At 38.1% G+C, this 17836-nt stretch overlaps 2 protein-coding genes across 3 annotated transcripts in view; both read right to left on the bottom strand.

Annotated features, from left to right (window-relative positions):
• Positions 1-17836, bottom strand: part of LOC310843240 (cilia- and flagella-associated protein 337-like) — a 1288916-nt gene that overhangs the window by 859200 nt on the left and 411880 nt on the right. The gene's annotated exons all lie outside the window — the stretch shown is intronic.
• Positions 1-17836, bottom strand: part of BRCA2 (BRCA2 DNA repair associated) — a 31855-nt gene that overhangs the window by 6077 nt on the left and 7942 nt on the right. For both annotated transcript variants that reach the window (XM_083735738.1, XM_083735737.1), the window contains exons 9-20: positions 12693-17063; positions 10880-10975; positions 9997-10066; positions 8759-9030; positions 7769-7959; positions 6327-6514; positions 5278-5448; positions 3849-4206; positions 3291-3446; positions 3023-3164; positions 1204-1322; positions 229-427 (exon numbers count right to left, since the gene is read on the bottom strand). In XM_083735738.1, the coding sequence (XP_083591864.1) occupies positions 229-427; positions 1204-1322; positions 3023-3164; positions 3291-3446; positions 3849-4206; positions 5278-5448; positions 6327-6514; positions 7769-7959; positions 8759-9030; positions 9997-10066; positions 10880-10975; positions 12693-17063 (6333 nt within the window). The remainder of the gene's footprint in view (positions 1-228; positions 428-1203; positions 1323-3022; positions 3165-3290; positions 3447-3848; positions 4207-5277; positions 5449-6326; positions 6515-7768; positions 7960-8758; positions 9031-9996; positions 10067-10879; positions 10976-12692; positions 17064-17836) is intronic.

Raw genomic sequence — 17836 nt, forward strand, 5'->3', positions numbered from 1 at the left:
AGCAATGTAATGGAGGAATTTGTCAGACCTTACACACGTGGCAGAGTCTGAGTCCCAACAAATATTGGGGAAGTTGAAGTCCCCCATGATTACTATTTCTCTCATTTTTGAAAGTTTGGTAATTGGCTCTAGTAAGGCATTATCCAAGTCTTCATACAGTGAATTCAGATAATCATGCAGTGTGAATAATCTAATGTTTAAATCATGAGGATCTCTGGCCTTACTAACCTTTTCCTCTTTCTTCTTTTCTGTAATCCACAATTCGTAGCTTGAGTACGGCGGTTACATCCCTTCTGCAGGAACTGTTTTCCTCCTCAGCAGAATCCACCGCCTTCCTGAATTCGGCTTCTATCCGTGCTTGCTTTTTATCATTTACCATCTGTCTGTGACTGTTCAAGGCCTTTAACTGCTCCTCACTGAAATAACTCTAAAATCACAACAATAATATGGCTTTGTCCATTAGCAAATACAGGCAGGGGAGAAAGGGGGATGTTTTGTAAGCCTCGGTTCTATAAATACATGTTGAGTTTGTAAAACCAAAAGGTTTTCTTTGTTGGTCTTACCAGAACATCAAAACTCTCAAACAATTATTTTTATTATATCACTGCAGTATATTATATTTGTTATTATTAATATATTTCATATTTACAAATATGAAAAGGAAGTATCCATCACAGCCACTGAATTTCAACAAACTGCCCTTCACATTTAAAAGAAGCAAAACAAGTGATACTTGACCTTTTCTCTTTCTGGTGTAATATCACAAGAGCAGTCAGTACTTCCCCAACAAGTAGAACTACACACCCTACAAACCCACAGTTTGTTCTGTAAACTGGCTCTTATTTTCTTACTTTATAGTTCAGTCAAAATAATACCTTCATTTTATCTTGCAAAGTGTTCTGTAAACATCTCAAGTTTCATTTCAGATTCTGCTCAGCTCCCTGCTCACACTCCTGTCCTTCCATCATGCAATCAAACTCCAGAACAGCATATGGGCAGAGGTGTAATCTAAGCACTAACATTCATATCTATGCTAGCTATACCCTATTTTCAAATATCCATTTCCACATGCACCCCAAATTATTCTACATTCAAGTTTACATTTACATAAACCGATCAGCTCTAGAACTCAGTCATAATTTAATGTGAAAAACTTTTAAGTTGATTTAAGAGTAGAAATAAGGTTATTTGAAACATTCTTACTTCCAGGTAAGCTGGATCAGCAGCGTTAAGAACTGCCTCGTAAAGTTCTGCCCCATCTTGCAGAGAGCGAATCTGTTGTCTGGTTAACGTGTGGGATCGCAGTACTCTTTTGCCGCCATCTAGTTTTTTAAAAGTTTGCATGAGTTTATTACCACCAGAAAACAATTATAAAGAATAATACTAAAGACTCCATTAAAGGTACTAAGAATGACTGGCATTTTATTTTGAAATGATCAATTACCACCCTTAATATTTAGCCCAGGTAAGCCTAAAAATTCTGGAATGTGTTTAGTCTGAGTGACAAGCCTCCAACATGAAGATGTCCCTGGAAAAGGATGAAACCATTAAAAGCAGTCTGGTGAATCATAGCAATCATGATGGGACACAGAAGCGGTGACAACAGTCTGTAAGGTAGGTTGAACCTAAGCATATTTATAGTTCAAATGCTACTTTTGAATTGTTTCCAGAGAATAAAGAGTAGCACTAATTTTATTTTATTTTTTATTGATGTCTTCCCTACCATACTTGTAAGAGACCGATATTTGTTAAGAACCAGATCATGAGAGCTCTATGATCTAATCTGCTGTCTTTCAAAAATTTTGACTGGAGCAGCAGTGCAAGGGGCAGTGGGTGCTTAGGACCATTTCCCCTGCTCTTTGCTGGATCTAAAAAAGCGCCACAAAGCTGCTACAGTGGTACCTCGGGTTAAGAACTTTGCTTCAGGATGAGAACAAAAATTGTGCTCCGGCGGCATGGCAGCAGCAGGAGGCCCCATTAGCTAAAGTGGTGCTTCAGGTTAAGAACAGTTTCAGGTTAAGAACGGACCTCCGGAACAAATTAAGTACTTAACCTGAGGTACCACTGTATTGGGACGTGGGTGGCACTGTGGGTTAAACCACAGAACCTAGGAAAAGGCCAGCGGTTCAAATCCCTGCGACGGGGTGAGCTCCCATTGCTCGGTCCCAGCTCCTGCCAAGCTAGCAGTTCCAAAGCACGTCAAAGTGCAAGTAGATAAATAGGTACCACTCCGCCAGGAAGGTAAACGGCGTTTCCGTGCGCTGCTCTGGTTCGCCAGAAGCGGCTTAGTTATGCTTGCTACATGACCCGGAAGCTGTACACCGTCTCCCTCGGCCAATAAAGCAAGATGAGCACCGCAACCCCAGAGTCGGTCACGACTGGACCTAATGGTCTGGGTTACCTTTACCTTTACCACTGTATTAGCACAACTGCAGCAATAAAATAAAATAATGCTGTAGACGGGTGTCTGTGTTTCTTTTCTGCTTCATGGCTAGCAGGTGGGGAGGAAACAATTTCAGTCTAGAAAATGCATAGTGAGAGAAACCTCTGAGCCTAGCCCATTCCTGTTGTTATTCTCAATTTGCCCCTCCTCTAATCTACAGTGCCCCTTGCCCTTGGTTGGGCTCATTTACCATACTTATTCCTTCCACTTCCTGTCCCCAACTGCCTTGTGGCATGTAATTTCTGAAACTCATCTCTACCAGGATGCTGAAAATCACATTGTGCACCAGTTTCTGATCTTCGATGGCAGCATCATGTGGGACACAGACAGACCACCAGTGAACTTCAGCAGTAATACTTTTGTGGCCATAGATTAGAGCATTCCTGAATCTAATCAGTTTTCTGTATGGAACTGTTGGGACACCATCAAGCCCTTTATGTGGAAACTCTGCTTCTATGTGCACTTGTAGATTGGGTTCTAGATGCAGAATATTATTGTATGAATTAAAGTCTGTTTAGAAACCCAAGCTGAGACCACATTTAGCATTTGAATAACAAACAGCTAACGTTTTTACTTTACCTTCATTCTTTTCAAATTCAGCTTGTATTTTTGCAAGCAATGCTTCCAGGGTTTTTTGTCGATTCTCAGCATGCTTTGCAGCTTCTCTTTCTTCAGCTCGACAGTTACGAAACACATAGGAACCTGCTGTTTTTTCCATCCACTGCAATAAATGTTCATTGAAAATGAATATTAGTTGCTTAGTTTTAGTTTTTATCTACGTAAGTCTTAGATCTGGTTTAAAGTAGTTAAAAGTGCTTGAAGGATATTGCAAGCTATAGTACTTTACCTGTATGGGATAAAGTCTCTGAACAATGACATCAATGCAACCAACAGTCCCACCATCAATAAGGAGTGATGACAAAGACAAAGAGAATGGCCGGGGATCCCGATGGTATCCTAATTTGGCATACCATCGCGCGCGTCGAGTGCTGTTAGCTGAAATCTAAAACAAAATATCACATATCAACAAATATGGTTGCTACCATTTGCCACACACTTGTGGATCTGAAGTTAGTTTTGGCTGAACCGGTCAATAAAAATACAGATCAAATGATTCATAGCCTGCAACACTGGTTCTCAAATGCTGTTTATGATAGTTTAGTAGGTGATCCATGATAAAAAGTTCAGTAATGGCAAACTTTATAAAACAACTTTGAGAGAGGCAATTTTAGTTCAAGCTGCTACTTGCTTCAGAAACAAATAGCGGCTTACGGGTAATAAATACCTTCTCTGTTGGTTCCAATTCTATCTCTCTAACTTTTTGGACTTGTTTTTCAGATTTTAGGTGTTGGAACTGGCCCTGTCTTTTTTTTAAAAAAAAGAGTACCACAAATACCTATTTTACCTTCAGCATAAGAGATTCTGGCGCTTCCAGTGGAGCGCTTGCCTCCTGAGAACCCACAAGTTCTGCTCCATGTACAACAATCTTTTGGCCCACAGTCAGCCTCTTTCTACACAATAGTGATTGGAGGGGAGGGTCCAAGACAGCCTTGATTCCATACCAGCCATCTGTAACTTCAACCACTGCTATGTCTTTTTTGCTGTCCTCAGCAGTGCTTTTGTCACCACGGATCTGAGACACATTTGTGTTCAATGATATTATTTTAGTGATGCACAGTATGAGAGTTTTAGCAGCAACATCATCTCTTTCCATTATCCTTTTGATGGCTGAGCGATGACTTTGGTCAACTTCCACGTCATACCTTTCGAAAGAAAAAGAAAATACAATTGGTCTGTGAGCAGTTAGGGAAGTATCGTGATAACTAAGAACCAGCATCAGTTTCTCAAAAACAAGTCATGCCAGACAAATCTCCTTTCTTTTTTTGATAAGAGTTACAGACTTGGTGGATCAGGGGAATACCGTGGACATAGTGTATCTTGATTTGACAAAGCCCTCCATTATATTCTTAGAATCATAGAATCATAGAGTTGGAAGAGACCACAAGGGCCATCGAGTCCAACCCCCTGCCAAGCAGGAAACACCATCAGAGCACTCCTGACATATGGTTGTCAAGCCTCTGCTTAAAGACCTCCAAAGAAGGAGACTCCACCACACTCCTTGGCAGCAAATTCCACTGTCGAACAGCTCTTACTGTCAGGAAGTTCTTCCTAATGTTTAGGTGGAATCTTCTTTCTTGTAGTTTGGATCCATTGCTCCGTGTCCGCTTCTCTGGAGCAGCAGAAAACAACCTTTCTCCCTCCTCTATGTGACATCCTTTTATATATTTGAACATGGCTATCATATCACCCCTTAACCTCCTCTTCTCCAGGCTAAACATGCCCAGCTCCCTTAGCCGTTCCTCATAAGGCATCGTTTCCAGGCCTTTGACCATTTTGGTTGCCCTTCTTGCGGAGAAGCTGGTAAAATGTGGACTGGACGAGATTGCTGTTAGGTGGATTTGTAGCTGGTTGACGGACCAAACCCAAAGAGTACTCTCTAACAGTTTCTCATCAACCTGGGATCAAGTTACAAGTAGGGTACCACAAGGTTCTGTCCTGGGCCCGTTGCTGTTCTTTATAAACTAGGATAAAAGTATTATTGAGGGGATGCTCCTCAAATTTGCAGTGACTCCAAACTGGGAGGGGTAGCCTCTGAAGACAGAATCAGGATTCAACATGACCTTAACAGATTGGAGAACTGAGCCCAAACTAACAAAATGAATTTCAACAGGACAAATGTAAAGCTCTACACTTTGGCAGGAAGAACCAGCTGCACAAATATAAAATGGGGGACACACGGCTTACCACATTCCAAATTTTAATCTATACTATACCTGTACTTCAGCTGAAGTAGTAGTCTTTCCGGAGTCAAACATTTATTGGCGAATTCCTGTGGAAATGCAACTTCCATAGCTGCTAGTTTCCACACAATCCACTTATAATGATTGTAGACCCAAGCTTTTGAAATTAGCTTAGGATCCACACCAGGTGTATCACACAAAGCCCTGTGGGAAATTATCAGAAAATTCATCAAGTTAAGAGATTTCAAGTCGTAAGAATAGTACCTCAAAGTAGCAACTACCATAACAACTCAAGCTTTTAAATGACTGCTTTGAGGTGACCCATTACAAATAATAACAAAATAGCTAAGTAACACTCTAATATAATCGGCTACAAACAAGCCACAGTTAAACATATTTATATCCCTTCATTTCAATGGGAAAGTGTATGCTTGACTAGACTCAAAAGTGCACAACTGTAATCAGATCAGCTTTCCTATTTAAGATTTGGATCAGAAAAACATTTACTTATGAAGACAGCAATTTTTTTTTATAATATTCCTGCTGGATATGCTTTGTGATTAACACACACTGGTAATTAACATTTTAAAGAAACGGCAGCTTGCAGAAATAACTTATTGCTTTTATTATTTATTAAACAGAGCTGCTTTTTCAAGTGAGGCTGAGAATAAGGAGCATTTGCTAGGAGATTAAATAAACATTTTCAAAAGGCATATTGTTAAAATGTACTCAAAACTAGATTGCATAAGTTTTGACATATATTCTATTATTTAAATTCCTAAATATCAGCACTGTCAAAATTCTCTCAATTATAGTTTTCTACAGAGGACAGCAGAGTACCCAGGTGTTTAATTTACTAATGAATTACGCAAAAACAGCTTCTTTAAATTTTCTTTTTCATCTCAATATATAAAAATTTATGTACTTCAACACTAAGACATTATTTGAGGTTCATAATAATGCACTTAATATTTAAACATGCAAAACTTCAAGAGGCTGAGGTTTTAGCTGAGATTCCAGTATTGCAGGAAGTTGGACTAGATGACCCTTGAGTCCCTTCAAACTCTAATATTCTATGATACCTGTAGAACTCTTCTTTTCCTGCCTTTCCCTCATCATTTGGAATAAGATATCCACCATCCGCCAGTTGTATTCCATTTTCTTCTAGAAAATAATCTCTACTGAAAAAATCCTGGATGATAAATTGAAAATCTTCTGCATTTCTGCTACTTATTTTTAGGCACTGCTTGGAAATGCCAAATGCATACAACTGCAATGGTAAGAGACAAGTTGAATATTTTAGTGTTATTAAATATGCCCATTACTTACACATCAATATACATTTCTTAGAAATTTCTGTATTTCTTAAAGTGGAAATTCAAGATGAAGTCTAGAATAAATGAGACTAGGGTTCTTCATGGAAAGGGCTCAGTTACTCTGTCTTAGCAGGTCAATTTAAAGTCCTGTGAAAGTCCAGGGAGAAACGCAATATACAATATAATCAGGTCTCAAACTACAATACAGGTAGGTAGCCGTGTTGGTCTGCCGTAGTCGGAACAAAATAAAAATAAATTCCTTCCAGTAGCATCTTAGAGACCAACTAAGTTAGTTATTGGTATGAGCTTTCGTGAGTGTATCTGAAGAAGTGTGCATGCACACGAAAGCTCATACAAATAACTAACTTAATTGTTCTCTAAGGCGCTACTGGAAGGATTTTTTTTGTTTTTAATTTAATTTTATTTATTTTATTTTGTTCAAACTACAACGGGCATTTATATTAAATTCAACACCTTCATTTGGACCAAAAAAGAATTTAACTTAAGAAATAGAGCATAGATATAATTGCACATTGAGTAAATTAAACTTCTTGCAGGATCAGGATCTCTTGTAAGGATTTAAGTTATTGCAGTCAGGCCAGTGGCGTAGCGTGGGGGGTGCAGGGGGGGGCTGGCCGCACCGGGCGCAACATCTGGGGGTTAGGGTTAGGGGGCGCAAATCCACGGGTTAGGGAGCGCAAATTACTTGCCTTGTCCCGGGTGCTGACAACCCACGCTACGCCACTGAGTCAGGCAGCAGAGACTAAATATACGTGGTCAAGCTCTATCTGGCATTCTAAACCAAATCATGTTGACGGAACAGGTTCATGATTGGAAAACAGCCTTGTTCAGACCTAATGATAACTATGGTTGCATTATGGAAGGTAACCAACCTTGTGTCCTCCAGATGTTGGACGATAATTACCAACATCCTTGACCACTGAGCATGCTGGCTGTTATTTGTTATGTCTGAGTGCTTACAAACTATGGTCAGTCTTAACTGTGGGCAGCTGAAACAAGTAAATTCAAACCATAGTTCATGAAGCTGGCTTGTTTCAACTAACCAGAGTTAAAATGAACTGCAGTTTAAGGTTTGGATAAGAAGCAAAACTGGAAGCAAAATCATTGTTTATCATTAGGTCCAAACCAGGCCAGCACGTCATCATAATGAGATAAGATAATCCAACCAGGCAATAAAGTGCAGGTACCTGATCGCTGGTGAAAGAACCAGGCAATTTCTCTCCCATCGCTGCTTTCAGAGGAACTCTGCAAGGAGCAGATATTTTCACAAGGTACAGGCTGCCCGGTTGTGGACAAATTCTCTGGCTTTGTTTCTTTATAATTCTGATTTCTTGTAGATTTCTTGCATATTGAAGATTTGCTATTATTTTTGTTAAATCTGTTAAAGAAACATATTGATCAAGTCCTAAAGAACGTATTTCAATTTAAAATAGAAATTCCAAACATACACAGGAGGATAGTATTGTATTTTTAGATATTTACATGTATAAATGTTAATCCGAAGAGTATCTTTAAAAGTTTTAAATAAAAAAATATTAAAAGAATGCCCACAACAATATCTAATAATTATTTACTGATAGACCATCACACATGTCTTTATTTTTGCATTAAAGCAGGGATGTGGAATTTGGCTCCTCCAGATATTATCATACAACTCCCATATTCCTGGCCATTAGCCAAGCTGGCTAGGGCTGAAGGGAGTTGGAGTCCATCTACATCTTAAATGTCACAGGTTCCCCATTCCTGCACTGGGGCCACCAAATTTAATGTTGCTGTTATTAAAGACAGATTTTTAAGACTGAAGTTTAATGACAAAATCTTCAACTGTATTCCATAACAGCACATTATTAAAAATCACATTGCAAGCTGACAAGTTGATACAAAAATCAACTTCCCCCTTGGCCTCCATTTCCATGGAGAGGATCAGGTTTTAGTAATAGCTCTTTCAGCAAAAGAGGAACTGGATACTGTCCCTCTCTAAAAATATTAGTTGAGGGGACAGAAAGGAGTACTTCACACTCATCTCCAAAGATCTCTGCAATTTAGCCTGCATCTGGGCACACCCAACATGTGAAACGTCACAGAGAAGGTAACCTTATCAGAAACCATTTGTGAATAAATTATCATAGTAATTAAACAAATGTTCACAAATGCATGCGTACACACCTAAACCATACCTGAATTTGTATCTCTGGATTCTGAATTCAGAGCCGATATTTGCATGGAATTATTATCTTCAAAGATATTGCCTTCTGTTTCAGTAGTTCTCTGGTTAAGATGAAGCTCTTCCATTCTATTAATACTTTTGTTGTCCACTAAGACAGATTCTTTGCTGTTACCTAGTTTATCCTCAGAGGCATTTGCTTTTGTTTTAAAAGGTGGTGCAAAGATTTTGGCAGGTTTCTTTGCCGTATTTTCTGCTTTCTTCCTTTCCTCGGTTAAGGTCTTACTAGAATAGGTAAAAAAATAATATTGGTATATTTGAGGACTGCTTGGAAATAAGTTGCTGAGACCTTTCAGATTTTAATCCTTTAACATTTTGGTCTTGAATTGATCCAGAACTTCTTGCCATTCTCTGTAGAACTGAAGAAATTTTGGTAAGAAATTTTGTACTAGCAATCACTAGCAAAAGCGAATCATTCCCGCCCCCACCCCCCCAAAATTGCTGTTTGACCTGACAGCTACAAGATAAGCATAGCTGGCTACTACCAGTACTGCACACCAAATTCATTTTGGTAGATGATTTAATTACATTAATAACCTGGAAAGGTGGACTTACAGTGATCTGTTCTCTGGTCAGCCAAGCCTATATATAAAGCAGCCAGCCAGAACGGACAGGGAACACACTGAATTCCAAACTTGTTGATAGCCATAAACACAAGATCCATGGAATAATTAACTTCAAAATTCTTTTAAAAATTACAAGGATAGAATAAAGGGGAAAAGTAACTTCAGAGTGGGAAAGGTAGGTCAGTGTCATGGGACTCCCTAGACTGCTTGGGTGACTCCACAAACACAATCCACAGAAGTCCCACACTCCAGCAGCCAGGTTTGACTTAAGGACAGGGCTGTATGTTCCATCATTCTCATTCAGTGGAGTGGAACGTACAAGCAAATGATATGACGTAGCAGTGTGCCCCTCCAAGAAAGGAAGGAAAACCAGAATTCTAGAGCCTGCTAGGCAACCCTCCTCCTGAATGCCGTGTCCAGAAATCAAACCAAGGTTCAAGTAAGGATTCTGAGATTTCTCCTCATACCTGCTTGGTGTACTATTGGATAGTTGGTTTTTAAACTTAGATGGTATTCAGAAATAGTTACAGATAAAGCATAAGGAACCTGTGTCTGGAGAAAAGAAGTCCCGCTATGTACACAGTTAAAGAGGTAATCTGATTTTTAAAAAATCTATTTTCCTTACCTTAAAGGGCCACAGACCACTGGCTTTAAAGGAATATTGTAGGTGAACTTTTTTCTGTCGTTCACTATACCTGAAGAAAAATGAAGCTGTATATCAAAGCTACATTACATAATTTATAAAAGAATAATGTAGAATTCTACATTCATTATCATGATAATACACCTACAAAATCATGTTCATGTATTTACTATAATGAATTTTTCGTGAAATTTTCCCCAAGGTATTTTAGATTTCTATATGTATTTGTATACTGGTGAAAAATATAATTTATTGAAATAGAAACTAACAGATATCGCTTTTGCATCCATATTAAAAATACTGGGGAAAATAGCGTTGTTACTGGAACTCTATTCACTTCTCAAAAGTACTGTAAGAGTTAAATGCAAAGGCAGGAAGAGTCCCTGCACTTTTAATCATTGTGTAAAATAAGAAATTTCATCCATATGAAAACTGCACTTGCCAGGTCTACACAGTTCTCTCTGCAGAAAAAAGTGTCAATCAATATTTATTTTACTGCATCAAGGGCACACAGATGGTATTGTTTTAAATTCACCTGCCTGTAATAAGCTGCAGGGGCAAATATGCAGCAGTGATCTGGTAAACTTCAATGATAAACTGCTTTATAATAGCTGAATTTATCAGTATGAAGCATCCGGAATAATTGAAATGTGGATTATAAATCTTAAGCAGCATTGGTATACCATATACACACAATAAGGCATGTAATTTCATGAGGATGAGGTCAATATGCAAAATAGGATTATTACATTGACCTTGAGAAAATTTAATTATATGTTGAAATGTTTGAATTATAGAAGGCAAAGGAAAACTACAAATACAAAACTTCTGATTAACTGATGAAATCATGAAATATAAAGATTACCCTCCGGATAACTTTTTGAAGGTTTCAAAGATGCTTTGTTGCGTTCTTCTGACCGCTCAAACTCAGGTAGCAATTTTCGTTTAATAGGAGGTTCCCCTGAAAAGCAAATGTCATAGAGCATTTTTAAATATTTTAAAGGGCCTAGCCCTTACTGATTCTGACTACATCACTGCAGTACATTCCTCAGAAAATTTCTCAAGTATAATTCAAACTCTCAAGCAATGCCTCTTTAATATTTTAGCAAATGAAAGCTTTTGTAAGTCCCTTGGTTACTCTGATCTGAAAAATGATCCCAGTGGTATTGGCAGTCATTGCCAAAAATATCATTCAGTTGGTACATTTTCATGATTTTAGTGAATATGCTAGCCCTGGATTACTGGGATCTAAACTCCCTGCTGGTGTTTTGATGCATATGTAAAACCTACGGTAATCTTCAAAATATTTTTGAAGAGGTATGCAATGACTACTAATAACTTTTTCAAAATCATGGACATAAAAGTTTTATTTTAAACAATTTGTATAGGGATTACTTGTATAAGGGGACATGGGTGGCGCTGTGGGTTAAATCACAGAACCTAGGACTTGCCAATCAGAAGGTCGCGGTTCAAATCCCCGCAACGGGTGAGCTCGGTCCCTGCTCCTGCCAACCTAGCAGTTCGAAAGCACATCAAAGTGCAAGTAGATCAATAGGTACTGCTTCGGTGGGAAGGTAAACGGCGTTTCCATGCGCTGCTCTGGTTCGCCAGAAGCGGCTTAGTCATGCTGGCCATATGACCCAGAAGCTGTACGCTGGCTCCCTCAGCCAATAAAGCAAGATGAGTGCCGCAACCCCAGAGTCGGTCACGACTGCACCTAATGGTCAGGGGTCCCTTTACCTTTACTAGTATAACCTTGTAAGTTTGCATAAGAAATGTAAGACTGTTTCACATTAAACCTCAAAGGAACAAAAAATTTACAAAGACTGCAGTCCTGATAGGCATGCAAATCGCTTTCCCAATCCCCCATTTCCCTTGCAAATCTTGTGTGGGGTTTGGGAAGCATTTGTAGAGTAGCATGGGGTTGTTCAGCACTTCTCTTTGTAACTTCTCTGCAAATGCCCTTCCTCAAAGCTTTTTCTCTTAACAGCTAGAATCTAAAACTGGTAGTGATTCTACCTAACAAGCAAATGAGGGTGGGAGAATTTGGAGAAAATAATCACTTAAGTATGTGATTGGTTATGCACCCCTTTCTCCCACTAATCCTGGCTGACAAGTACCTTGACCCTATATTCTAACTGGGTGCACTTTAACCCATTGTTAATGGTTTACTATGACCATGCATATTACTCCCACTTCACTCCTGTCCACCAGCGAGCAGGAGCAACTCTCAATGATCTTTGATTTAGCACTACTTACATCAAAACCAGGAATCATGGTTTGTTTCACTCTGAACAAGCCATACTCTAAAGCCAAGATATGGTGTTGGCTTAATGCTCGGGCCTGGAATCAAATCAAACACAACCCCAGTTTAGATTTAATGCTGAATCAAGGATCACAGTAGGTTGCTCCCACTCACTATCAGGAAGCAGCAAAGCAGGAGCAAACTGCATTCATGGCAGCGCATTAACTGTGGCTTGCAGTGACACGCCAATGCTGCCAATATCTTGGCAAATCTGAGACCGAGACCATGGATTTTCTAAGATGTCTCGCTCCCTGCTAATTATTTTATTGATCCCCTCTAATTCATTCAAAGTAAACTAAACTGAGATCAATCACAGTGCAACTCAGTAAATGTACAGGAAAAGTTTTTTTAAAAAAACAAAACAGCCACCTACCAAAAGTGTTTTCTTCTTTCATGTGCCTTTTTCCAGTTCTTGTATATGACAGAAAATTATTAGGTTTCTCAAAACTCAATATGGAATTTTTATTTTTCTGTACTTCTGCATCAGGAAGTTCATCATCTTCCATGAAAGCTTTGGCACTTTCTGTAGCCTCTATTTCCAAGTAATTTTCCGGAGTTTGTGCATAATGACATTGAAGATCCAGATTTCCTTCTGTTGCAGTACCACAATTTGCTGCACATTTAGTTTTGCTTCTACTCTGGCATGGTTGGGTTATCTTCAAAGCCTCAATTTCTTTTGAACATGTAAAGTTTTCTTCTAACTCAGATATTTCTTTTTGCTTCTTAGTATGAGACATGCACACAGGTATTTTAATGGTCAATGGGTTTTTTATAATCTTATTTTCATTAGGTGTACTTGTGGCTGAATGAAGTGCTTTATATTCCTTTTGTGGTTTAGACTCTGAAATAACTTCACCCTGCTCTATGGCCTCTGTAGCAAGAACTTTTATAGGACCTTGCCCCACACTCCGTTGAGCATCAGAAAAACTATTACTACTAACATCATCAAATTCTTTTAAGAGACCCATAACTTTCTGGAGAGCCTTTTGAGAAATTTGTACTTGTTTTCCACTTGCTGTGGCAAAGCCACAGGGAATATTTGCATTCGCTTCCATATTTGAAAATCTTTCCCCTTGAGATACAAGTATTGTGTCTTTCTTTGGAGCTTCTTTGCTCCCAGGAGAAGATACTTCACCATAACTATAATCACAGTTAGAGACATGACTCGGGTGATCTGATGGATTATTTTCCATTTCAGAAAAAAGCAGTCTTGCTTTCTTTAATGACTCTGCAGATAACTGGACAGGTTTTCCACTAGCTGTGCTAAAAAACCCAGAGTTATCAGTAATAAAATCTGACTTGATACACTTCTGTTTGTTGGGAGTCCATGTATCAGATTGCTTATTATGCATTTGAAAGCATAACTCAGGGTGAGTGTTCAAGGTCATAGATTCAGTATACTTTAATGTGTGCTCATCTGCCCAGCACTCTTTGGCTCGAGAAAACTGAGGTGCAATTATATTTTCCACTGGATTGTTCTCTGCAGATGAGTAGTTATTAGAATCGATACACACTCCAGTGCCACAGGTATCAGAACAGCTTTCTAAAAGGTCATGTTTATTTGTTTTAGGTTGAGATTCCATGTTCTTTTCTACAGATTTATAGCAGTCTTCATGAAGCACTTGCCTGGCTTTTTTTAATGCTTCCTGAGAAACTTCAACAGCTTTACCACTTGCTGTATTGAATGCAACTGGCATAGCCTTCAGATGTTTTGAAGTTGAAGTTGATGCTTCACTGGCTGAATATTTCTGCAAGACGTTGGTACTGAACAATCTTAAGTCACATTTCTGTATCATGCTACTCTCATTTTTAGAAGTTTCATCGTAAGTGTGAACATTATTGTCAGCAAACACATTTTTTGATGGTGCTGCTTCTTGAGAAATACAAGTTAAATTCTCTGACACATAACTTTTCTTCTGACATTCATCTGGTAAATGGTTGAGCAAAGAATGTTCACTCTTTAAATCAGAGGTACTAGCCTTTGAAGTGAGACTGCAAATTAAGTTTGAGGAATCAAGGCTCTTATTATTACCAGTATTTCTAGATGACAAGTCCTGAAAACTTTGCATTGCACTAATATCTGACCCTTCAACAGGCAAATGCTGATCAATAGCAGAGTCAATAAATTCAATTTTTGAAATATTTTTGCTTTTTGTACATGCCAGATTATTCTTTGTCAACAAGCCTTCGTTCACTTTCTCCCCTCTAGTATGAGATACTAAATCTGATTCAGATGCATTCATCTCCAAAGAAAGTTCTTTAATGGTGTCAAGATCATCAGTCTTCTTAATAGTGTTTGAGGACAAATCTGGAAGATCTTCAAAGTTACCTTCAGGATACAGATATTCATGTTTTTCATTTCCTTCTTCAAATTCCTTGTTAACTTTGGTAATTTTCTCATTTCTTTTTTCCTGAATTATAGGCTTGGTAAAATTACTAACCTCTTCCTCCATTTCTGGAAAAACAGTTTCATCTTCTGAAAGAAGATGCTTTGCTTTAGCTAAGGATTCATTAGCAATTTTAATTTGCTTACCACTAGCTGTATGAAAACCCATTGCAATAATCTGCTTCTCTTTTCTGATTTCAGAGATTTCTTGATGGTTGGACCTTTCAGTTTCACTTAAGGTAATATTATCTTTTACAGAACTGACATCTCCCTTTTTGCTTTTAGGGCTTGTCTTCCCACTGGAAGTTGGCATAGTCTCTAGTTCTTCTCTTGTACAGGAGGCAGCCAACAAATGAAGCTTTTTACTTTTCCCTGCAAATATGTTCCCATCAGCAACAGTGTGAAATCTCTGCAGAAAACCACTTTCTAGATTGCTCGCCTTTTCCTCCAATTGATTTAAATTACAGTTTTCTTTTCCATATGCATTATTCAAGGTGGATCTTTTTTCAGTCTTAGCAGCTTCAGCTAAACATGTTAGATCCGACAAAGCTTCTTGCAAATTATAATTACACTGAGTTTCTTCACAGTTTACAAAGTGATGTGAGACTAATACACTTTGATTATTTTCAAAGGAAGACAGTTCATTTCCTGTCATACAGACAGAGTATTTTTTAATAATTTTTAGGTTAACTTCTGTAGTACTAGAAATCTGAACACTGCCTTCATTATAATTTACAATTTTTGACTTACTTTCTATATTTTCTTTAACAAATTTAATTGTATCTTTTGTATTCTTTTTCATCAAATATTCAGCATTTACTTCTTTGACCCTCTGATGCCAATCAATCTCTCTCTCTTTCATGCAGTTGGGATTACTCCAACTCTTGTCGCACCTATTTGAACAATCGCGTAGCAATATTTTTTGGTTAGAGCTACGCATTTCATTCACCCCATCCAGATTGCCGACTAATTTTGTAGCTTTCTTTATAGCATCAACATAAAAGCTCATCTCTTTGCCCCCAGCTGCACTACAGCTCCCCAGATCAGATAAATTGAATTGTGATGGTGCTGAAACAATTGGGACAAAAATATTGTTCTGTTTTGTGCTTGAATTAATGGATGTAGCTTCTTCACTACTTTGTATCTGTATCTTACATTTCTCAGCTGTGCCTATATGTTTATTGGGAGACGGATCATGGTCTCTTTGAACCTTTTCTTCAGAGCTTTTCTCAAAATCATTTTCTTTGCAAACTTCAGCACATATATCATTTTTATCAAAGCTTCCAGACATCTCATCAGCATTATTGAATGCCCCCATCTGATGCTTTTTGAACTGTGTAAATTCAAACTGACTACCTGTTTCTTCTAGTATATTAGAAATTTCAGTAACTTCAGCTTCTTGGCTTGCTGTTAAATTTAGTTTTCCTTCAGGATGTTGATTACTAAGCACATTCTGGAAAGCAGAATTGGCACACTTGGGAAAAATAATTTGGGCATCATTCATCTGAAAACTGAGCAGATCAGAAACGTGTGAAAAATTAGATGAATTTTCAGTCAGTTTGTTCATTCCAAGTGAAGATATCTCAGCACTTCTCTGTGCATTTTCATTTGAAATATTTTGCATTCCTTTGCTAGGAAAATCTTCAATAAATTTATCTTCTATGTCTTTGAACAATAACTTGCCTTTTCTAATGTTGCAATCAGACAGTGCTATCTGTTTATTGGATGCTGTTCTGAAGCCACCCAACTTTTCAGTTCTGCTATGACTTGTATCTCCTAACCAGCTCTGCTCATTATCTTCAGCATTTCCTGCTAAGTCTACTCGTAGATGCTGGCTTGGGTCTAACTTTTTCTCCAATGCTATAAGCTCAAAAGATTCATCTTTAGTACGTTTCAGTGTTTCCTTTGATTGAGACCCAAACTCAGCCACCTGAGTGCCACTTGCCAAAAACATTTGTGTAGCTGATTCCAAGATTGCTTGTTGGTTTCCAGTTTTTGATGCATGTATTCCCAATGTAGATTCCTCCATCACCGCTTCTTGCAATGAACTGAAACATCTAAGACTGACACATCTTTCACCATTCTCTCTTTGTAAATTTATCTTTTGACCAACTGAATGGGACATGCTTTCACTTGACTCTATTTCTTGATTAGCAGATATATTGCTAGAAGGCATAATTGTTCCTTTTCTGTTGTCTGTCTGTTGAAGTACTGACAACCGATCTGTAAAATTACATTCTGTGTAATTGAGTGGAGTTTCATGGGAAATGTTACTAAGAATGCAGTTTTTATCAGACTCTATTTGCTGTTTCTCTTCAAGTACGTGCTTGTTAGCGTGCATGATGTCTTCCTTTTGTTCTGTAAGAAATTGAACCATGATAGTAATGTTAGTTGGAATGGCATCATTATTTTTTTTTAAAAAATTCTCTCTCTCACCAGCTTTTGTGTTTAGTCTAGTGTACTAAATCCATTTTCAGAATGTCTCGTAACCACGATGAAGTATGCTGCAGCTAATACTTTGTGCTTTTGCATTCAATATTGCTGTTATCGGAGGAGTTACTAAATACTTTTTCTATGCATTTGAGACATTTAATCCCCCCCCTTTTTTAAACAACTCTAACTTTTGACATAATAAATTACCAACAAAATGGCTCTGCTTAAGCAGTTTATTTAACCTGGTTTTTTATCAGCTGTGATTGCTGAACAAAATGCACACTTTTACTTTCTGACAACAAGGCCACTTCAAGAAATCACGCCAAAAGACCTAATGATATAACAAAAACATTTCTTTCAATAAATGATAATAAAGGAGTCACTACTAGTTGTGGAAGTTAACTTTAAACTTGCAGCCACGTGGCCTTGCAATGGAATGTCCAGAGAAAAAAGGGCAAATCATCATGAGCTCCAACCTGCTTCTTTTTTCCCACTGGAGCCTCTCAAATTGTAAGACTGTCTTCCCTCAGCATGTGTCTCTTTCCCACTCATGTTCTTTTCATGCAGCATTTGCTACCACTTATGTGAGAATCCCATATACTTGCCATGGTAAACAATTAACTTCAGCAATATATAATCCACAAATGCAAATATATTAATTTAGTGGGCCTTTTCAATGCAGTGAACATGACTGTCTA

The sequence above is a fragment of the Podarcis gaigeae genome (genome assembly GCF_964106915.1).
Source record: "Podarcis gaigeae genome assembly, chromosome: 4".
NCBI classification, from domain to species: Eukaryota; Metazoa; Chordata; class Lepidosauria; order Squamata; family Lacertidae; genus Podarcis; species Podarcis gaigeae.